The 9,120-nt window shown below is 40.2% G+C and overlaps 1 protein-coding gene across 2 annotated transcripts in view; it reads left to right on the forward strand.

Annotated features, from left to right (window-relative positions):
• Positions 1-9,120, forward strand: part of LOC106880362 (cyclin-dependent kinase 5) — an 81,177-nt gene that overhangs the window by 5,934 nt on the left and 66,123 nt on the right. For both annotated transcript variants that reach the window (XM_014930247.2, XM_014930248.2), the window contains exon 2: positions 8,132-8,220. In XM_014930247.2, coding sequence (XP_014785733.1) covers positions 8,132-8,220 — 89 coding nt within the window. The remainder of the gene's footprint in view (positions 1-8,131; positions 8,221-9,120) is intronic.

Consider the following 9,120-nt stretch of genomic DNA (forward strand, 5'->3'; position numbering starts at 1 on the left):
ACAGGAGGGGCAAAGAAGTACGTGCGAGCTTGGTGATTCCAAGAATGAAAAGAAATAGCAGCCGGACACACGTGACCAAGGCTATGTGAAGAGAAAGAGTAGCAGAGAGAAAAGGAGGGGAGGAAGTAGAATAAAAGTGAGCAACGAGAGGTAGAGAGAGAGAGAGAGAGATAGTAGTAGTAACGGTGAGAGGCGAAAACCACTGTGGACTGTTGGTTGGCCCACAACAGGTCCTACCTGGGGATGAGAGCACACTGGCTGGACCCCAAAACCTGCACATGACAACACACCGTCCTGGCCTGTTCTTAGTTCAGAGGACATCACACCTTTGATGTTCTTGCCCATACAAGTTCCATTTGCAAGACAAGGTGACCAAGACCACGATGGACAATGCCAAAAACTTTGTTAAGGCATTTATGCAGTTTGGTACAGAAGTTGAACTCTTGCCAGACATTCCTGAAGCTGCTGCCAATCCAGATGTGGAGGGCATCGAGGATGTGGACCTAGACGTGGATCTTGAGGCTGAGGTTGTGGTCAAAGTTGAGTACATCTCAGTTGATGCCATCCTTGATGAGTCCAACAGCCTAGGCCTAAACCTGCCAGTGCACATGAAGTGCACAGCCAGTACCTTCATCTTAGTAGCCAGCATGGATGCCAACAAAGCTCTTGACATCACTTTGTTCAAGTCAGCCCACAGGAAGGCTGTGTCCAAGGCACAGCAGCTGTGGAATCTGCAGAGCTGCAGCACAGTGGCAGCAGACAGCATTCTGAACGCGTTGAAGGGGAGGCTGGTGGTTCCCAACAATACCAGATGGAACTCTACCTATGACTCTGTTGTTGCCCTCAACATCCTGCTGGAGAAGAATAGGAGAGCTGTTTACAGGGTGATGACACAGCTGAAGCTGCAGACCTTCACTGATTCTGATGTCAACTTCTTGATGGAGTATGCCAGGGTGATGTCTAATGTTGCCTTGGATAAAATCTAGGGGGAGGACTCAGGCCTGTCTCAGAGCTATCTTGGAGCCTTTTGCCAACTGTAGCAGCTACCGTCATGAAGCTGAAGGAGGCCAAGTTCAAACATCTCCTGTACTGCAGTCTTCTGGTAAACACAATACTGGCAGGCATCATGAAAAGGTTTGGGCTCTTCCTAGAAGACCTGGAGTACCAGCTGACCACTGCCTTCTACCCCAAGTTTCGCCTGTTTAGGCTTGAGCAGTATAATAGCAGCCAGGTTAGCAGAGTAACAAATGCCATGGAGACCATTGTAAAGACATCCCTAATGGAGATCAGTGAGGAGGGCAGCAACACCACCGGCAATGAGGATGAGGAAGAGGATTTCTTCAGCAACATCACTCAGTTCCAGGAGAGCAGGAGCCAAAGGTCACTGAAATCCAAGGCACAGAACTTGGTGAAGACTTGGCTGGAGGCCATCTCGAAGGAGGTCCTGACTGAAGTCACCTTTTTAGGTGAGCAGATCTTGATTAACTTGTTCACAAAGTATAACACCACCATCCCAACTAGTGCAGCAGTTGAGCGCCTATTCACTATAGGCAAAGATATTTTGAGGACCAAGAGAGCCACCCTGTCAGATGGTAACTTTGAGAGGCTGATGTTTATGAAAGGCAACCAGCATCACGTCGAGGCGATGGAGAAGGCCCAGCCAGAGTAGTACACCTTAATCATCATCTGATATTGGCATGGTACCTATGCCATACTATACCTTTTTGATTTAATACTTTTTGTACAGTAAATAAAGTGTATGTTGACTGAAAAACTAACGTTTAATTTCATTTGTTCATTTAATTATTTGCATATACCTTGACCATCATCTGATATTGGCATGCTATACCTTTTTGGAAAGCTCTATGTCTAAGCTACAACATGAAAATTTCAGCTCTCTAGGTTTGTTTTAAGGGTTTTAGAGCCAAAAAAACCCAAACCAAAACTAAATTCATATGATAAACGTTAGAAGTCATCAGTTAGTGTTAGCATCCACTAACTCTTTTACCTGTTTAGGGGCTTAGTGTTTGCGAAGCTAACATTTTTAATTAGTGGATTAGCAGTTAGCGAAGCTAACCTTTTGGTTAGTTGTGCCCAACATTGTGTGATACTTATTCATGTCTTCAGATGTTTATTGTAAATTCTTCATATTTATTTCAGCGAGCTTGGAGTGTGACATAACATTTTCACTTTTACAAAACTGATCATTTAAAAGTACTAATATAAGCAATTTGCTGTTGCACATGCACACAAAGCCCAGTGGTGAATGTGCATTTACCTGGACAATATTATTGTTGCAATATTGATAACAAAGTTCTATGTTCCAAGTTCTCTGTTACATTACTGATGTTACAGCCCACTTTACTTTCAAATTGGCCTTGAATTTAGCAAACAATGAATAGTACACATGTTTATAATATTGGTTTTTAATTTAGCATAAGGCCAGCAATTTCGATTACATGGACGTCAGTGCTCAACTGGTATTTATTTCATCGATCCTGAAAGGATGAAAGGCAAAATTGACCTCAGTGGAATTTGAACATAGAATGTAAAGACTGACGAAATTCCGCTAAGCATTTTGCCCAGTGTGCTAACAATTCTTCCAGCTCACCACCTTACACCTGTAGTAGGAATATATAGTCAGTACAAGGTGTTGATGTGGCTGCGTGTATGTTATTACAATAGTTCATAAGGAGATGAATAAATTCAAGATCTATATATTTACTACATAAAAATATATTTTATTTACTGGTCGATGATGATACATAGAATCAATATGTAGAATCTAGTTGAATGAAGTAATCTATGTAAGAAAGTTCAGAGATAGAAAATGTAGAAATAACAGCTAACTGGTGGCTTTCGGTCATGTGGCGTAGAGAAATAGACAAACATAGCAATGTCGTGAATGGCTCTAAGTCTAAGCGAAGAGCAGGGTTAGCAAGCTGTTTTTATTAATGGAACACTAGACATTCTAGAAACTTCCAAGAGAAACGCTAAGCTTCTTGAATAATTAAGAATCACGTCTCATGACACGGATGCTTCAAGAAACTTAGAGAAGGGAGGTTACTCTATAATCTTTCTTGCAAGGGAGATCATTCAACTATTTAGCTGCGTAGACCACTACACACCTGTTTATGATATGAGCAAAACATCACACACACGCACAAATCAATTCTTCAGAACCCAGTGATGCTTCCTCCATACTGACATCTATTAAAAGTAGGAACCATTGTCATGCTGGTATGGAAGCTTGATTGATTGTGTAATGGCACTTGATTGGTGGTTAGAAAAAATTAATGCTTCATATTATCTAGGCTTCTATTTTGAGATGGGAAAAGATGCTTTTATACATACTCTTGATACTATCTGACTCAGAAATAACTTTTATATTTAACAGGCTATAGTTTCCAGTAAAACTCAGTTTTATGTCTGGAAATAAATCACATGGAAGGACAGTGCTTCTCTCATACACAAATATTATGTTGCATATACAAGAGTTGAAAGTGCACACATTTTTTTTTGTTTACTCTCCCTTTAGAACACATTGCATTGTTTATAAGGAAGTTCTGGACTTCTGGGAAAACATGTCTACTCATGGGGAAATATTACTTTACTTAGAAACAGGTGAAGCCACTGACAGGATGTCATCTGTCAAATTCTGTCCAACCATGCAAGCATGGAAATATGGACATTAAACAATGATGGAGATGATATGCTATTCATTGTGATGATGATATATATGACTGACAGTGTTTTTATGACTGTTGACTTATGATATGTTGGGCAGGGCAGCAACCCAATGGATTCCATGGTGTACAGGGAGAATATGGCTTTGGTCCTAGAAACAAGGAGGGAAGAAGGCTATTGGAGTTCTATGATGCAAATGACCTGATGATCTGCAACATGAGCTTCAAAGAAACTAGCCAGTCAACTGATTATCTGTCAATCTGGTAGACACACTAGCCAGATCAACTGTGTAACAAATTCGAAACTGAAGTATCATATCATCATCATCATCATCATCATCATCATCATCATCATCATTTAATGTTCGCTTTCCATGTTGGCATGGGTTGGATAGTTTGATATGAACTCGGCAGCTAGGGAGTTGCTCAAGTTCCAGTTGTCTATTTTGGCATGGTTTCTATGGTCGGATGCCCTTCCTAACACCAACCACTTCACAGATTGTACGGGGTGCTTTTTATGTGGCACTGGCATAGCCACTTTTATGTGTACCAGCACAGGCACTTTTATGTAGCACCAGCCGCCTGAGAACTTTTACATGGCACCAGCACAGGTGCTTTTATGTGGCACTAGCATGGGCACTTTTACATAGCACCAGTATGAGTGCCTTTACGTGGCACCAGCACAAGTGAATTTTATGTGACACCATCACTCATGAGCCCTGAAGAACCTCTTGGCTGAGAGCAGAATGTAGAGGACATACCTGCGTGTATAAATGGCTACAATTTTACTTAGCTTGATGAGTCTTCTCAAGCACAGTAAACTGCCAAGAGTCTTGGTCCCATGTCTTCTCGCCTGTGAGGCCCAATATCTGAGGTCCTTTCTCACTACTTCATCGTATGTTTTCCTGAGTGTACCCCTTTCACAGATACCCTCTACAATTAGTGATTGGCACTTCTTTATGCAGCTGTCTTCATCTGTTTACATCACATGGCCATACCAGCAGTCTTTTCTTTTGCACACTACAACTGATGCCTCTTATCCCTAGCTTTCCTCTTAAATCATTCACATTCTACCGTACATGCACACTGATATTACCCATCCAGTGGAGATGCTGGTTTCATTTCTTTTAAGCCTTTGCATGCCCTCTGTAGTCATAGCCCATATCTCACTGCCATGTAGCATATCTGTATGTACACAGGCATCATACAATCTGCCTTTCGCTCTTAAGGAGAGGCCCTTTGTTACCAATAAAGGTAGTAGCTCTTTGAACTTTGTCCCACTTGTTCATATTCTAGCAACTACACTTTCAGAATTTCCTCCTCCACTGCTAACTTGGTCACGTAGATTATTGAAGCTATTTGCTACTTCTAAGGATCCCTCCCCCACCAGATATTTGTGGGAGTCTATTCTCTGTACATTCTAAGTATCTATTGTGCCTGCACATCTGCCACATGCAAAGACTACTTTATCTGTTAGTCTGCTTGTGATACTGCTGCACCTTTTACATGTCCACTGCTTGCACTGGGTACACTATATGGAGTTTCTACCAACACTTTTCCTACATATCAAACAGGGCTGTCTCCCTGAAGGGATTTGAGATTTGTCTGCTTTCTACTCACTAGGACTTTGGTCTTAGCTAAATTAACTCTAAGGCCCTTATATTCCAGACTTTGCTTCCACACCTGAAATTTCCTCTCTAGTTCAGGTAGTGATTCGGCTATGAGAACAAGCAGTATGATAGACAGAGCAATTAACAATATGAAGGCCACTGGTCCATCAGAAGTTACTGCTGAGATGCTTAAAATATCTAGTAGAGTAGGATATGGTCTAATCACCTATATAATTAATCATGTTATTTAGGAAGGTGCCATCCCTAACAACTGGTGTAGCAGCATTATAGTCAGCTGCCACAAGAGTAAGGGAGATGCCTTAGACAGAACTTACTATAGAGGCATCAAATTTACAGAGAGTTGAAAAGTATTTAGCTAAGAACAAACCATTGTACTTGGTATTTGTTAACCTGGAGAAAGCCTTTGACATAGTATCTTGCTCTATCATATGGTGGTCTCTGAGGAAGCTACTGGCAGATGAATGGCTTGTGAAAGCCATATAAGCTATGTACAGGGATGTTGTCAGTAAGGTGAAAGTTAGCTGTGAGTTAAAGTAATGAATTTAAAGTAAGATAAGAGTTCTCTGTCTCCTCCTATTCGTATTTGTTCTTCAGGCCATAACAGGAATTCAAGGCCAGCTGCTCATGGGAACTACTATATGCTGATGATCTTGCCCTCATAGCAGAATCTTCCTCCCTTTCTTCCATCCTGCACATCATCTTTTTATTTTTCATCTGTATACAGTTTTATTACTTTGCTGCTCTCCATCCTCTCCGTAGTGTTACTTATCACCCCTATCCCTATTTCTTGATCCTTTTCTTTCCCTTTCCTCACTCCAAAATGATATTGACCATTGACCGCACTTCCATATTTGTTCACCGGTTACTACACTCACCTCCTCTTCTATCTCTAACCATCTGCCACTCTCCACTTCACGCTCTTATGAACCTACATACTCTTTCCCATCTTTAGTCCCTATTCTCTCTAATACTCATCTTCTTATATCTTAAGACACTGCCATCTTCATCTCCTTTGCAACTACTCCCTCCCACCCTTATATGAAGTCATCTCCTTCTCCAGCAGTGTCCATTAATGAGTGAGAGTCACAGTTGTTGATTGAAATTTTTGTTGTCTCGGTTATTGCTTTATATTGCCAGGAGTCAAATTGTATTCTCTTGTTTCCTTTCCCATCACTTTACCTTATCACCACTCAAACTTACCAGTGGTATGTGTATCTCTAGTTATTAAATTTCCTAAACTTTATGGATATTTTGGTTTGTAGGTGCACTGTATCCCTGTGTGACTTGAGAGGCAACTAAAAGGATTGGTACCAAGAAGTACATCTGACTGTAGAATACTGCCTCAAAAATTCCTAACCAGCCAATGCCTTCATAGAAAAGGTGTAGAAAATGTGATGATAATGATGTCATCATCATCACCACATACAATTCTTTACATCTTTCTGATATAAAAGGATCAGTACATGGTATTTGTAATGTTCTTTCTTCTAACATATGGCTGTAAAATATATTATATGTCAAATATCTAATTTATCAGGTCATTAAGAATGAAATGTCCAATTTTCTTATGCACCAAGTTTGACAATTCTTTGTTTTACAACATTGAGGAGTTACATCATCACTTTTCAGAATGCAATTCATGGTGTCTGATTATATTGTGTGTTTTCTCTTGTAAATCAATTTTTGTGAACCAATGGATAGATAAAAAAATTTGTGTTGTTTATGAATATGAGTTCCCTCGTGGAACCAATGCATCCCAGACAGCTTGAAGCATCAATGAGCTGTTTGGTGAAGATGTGGTGAATGAGCACACTGTACGTCAATGGTTTGAGAAATTCTGGTCTGGTGACTTTACTCTTGAAAATCAGCCCCGTGGTAGACCTGAGACCAAGGTGGATAATGATGAGCTGGAAACTGTAGTGGGAGTGGATACATCTCAAACTACTCATGAGTTAGCAGCAAGGTTTGATATTTCGATTCCAACTGTATTGGACCATCTGAAACAAATTGGCAAGGTAAAGAAGCTGGACAAGTGGGTACCACACAAACTGAACGATCATCAAATGACACATTGTCTTAAAACTTGCTGTTCTTTGATGTCACAGCATAAAAGCGAACCATTTTTGCATTGTATTGTTACATGTGATGAAAAATGGATTCTTTTCAACAATAGCAAGCATTCTGCACGGAGATTGGATAGAGAAGAAATGCCAAAACACAATCCAAAAAGGAATATTTACCAAAAAACGCTAATGCTGTCTATTTGATGGTCCAGTGCTGGTGTCATCCACTACAGCTTCATGAGACCTAGTAAGTCAATTACAGCAGATATATACATCAGCCAATTAAATGAAATGATGAGTGAACTTGCAATTAAACAACCGAGATTGATCAACAGAGACAGGCCAATTCTCTTGCAAGACAATGTTTGACCACATGTTGCACAGAGAACGTTACTCAAGTTACAGGAACTGAACTTGGAAGTACTCTGTCATCCACCATATTCACCAGACCTAGCACCGACTGACTATCAAATTTTCCAGGCATTAGACAACTTTTTGCAAGGAAAAAACTTCAAATCTGAAGAAAATGCAAAAACAGCCTTTCACGATTTCATCACCTCTTGCTCTCCAGAATTCTTCGCTGCCAGCATAAATAAACTACTGATAAAATGGCAAAATTGTGTTGATAATTTAGGTGCATACTTTGATTAACTGTATTGCATTTTGTTGAGATAAAGTAAAATTAACTTTCAGTTCAAAATTGTACATTTCATTCTTAATGACCTGATATCATTTTCTCATTGCATTTTAGGTACATACGGGACAGTTTACAAGGCTAAAAATCGAGACTCCCATGAAATAGTAGCTTTGAAAAGAGTTCGTTTGGATGATGATGATGAGGTAAATTATTCTAAAGTTTTAGTAGATCTACCAACTTTCATAGTTTTGTTTTGAGGGTTATTATTTTCTGTACTTTCTCATAACTTGCTGTATGAAATCCATAACTATGATTTTCTCATGGTACCTATGTTTCTTAACACCAATTTTATTTAAGTTATATTTCATTATGTCAAAAATATTAATTCATTTGAAATGTTTACTGACCTTATTTCTAATATTATTTATGATACATGACTAATATACCATTTATCATTATCATCATTTTATATTCATTTTTCTATGCTGGTATCTGTTGATCAGCTCTGTTCCAGCACAGTGTCTTGTCACGTGTGCTCACTTTTTATCTCCTTCATAAAATTCAGCATAGAAGAGCCATGTCTTCTTTAGCCTTCTTTTTCTTCATGTGCATTCTATTTGGATCACTTAATTTTTCTTCACTTAAAAAGTCATCTTTCAAACACTTCATATTCTTCTCTTTTGCTCATTACTGTTGGTTCTTTTAATACCCATTTCTTGTGTCAACTAGAAGCATCAGTTGTGGCGTGCAAGAGAGACGATTGCGCTGGTATGGACATGTGGTGAGAATGGAGGAGGATAGCTGCGTGAAAAAGTGCCACACCCTAACAGTTGAGGGAACCCGTGGAAGAGGTAGGCCCAGGAAGACCTGGGCTGAGGTGGTGAGGCAAGACCTTCGTACATTGGGCCTCACCGAGGCGATGACTACGGACCGAGACCTTTGGAAATGGGCTGTGCGTGAGAAGACCCGGCAAGCCAAGTAAGATCGTTGCCAGTACCCCTGGACTGGTTCTTGTGCGGGTGGCACATGAGATGCACCATTTTGAGCGTGGCCGTTGCCAGTACCGCCTGACTGGCTCCCGTAGGATTTTCGAGCGAGATCGT

This window comes from Octopus bimaculoides, chromosome 9 (assembly GCF_001194135.2).
Source record: "Octopus bimaculoides isolate UCB-OBI-ISO-001 chromosome 9, ASM119413v2, whole genome shotgun sequence".
NCBI classification, from domain to species: domain Eukaryota; kingdom Metazoa; phylum Mollusca; class Cephalopoda; order Octopoda; family Octopodidae; genus Octopus; species Octopus bimaculoides.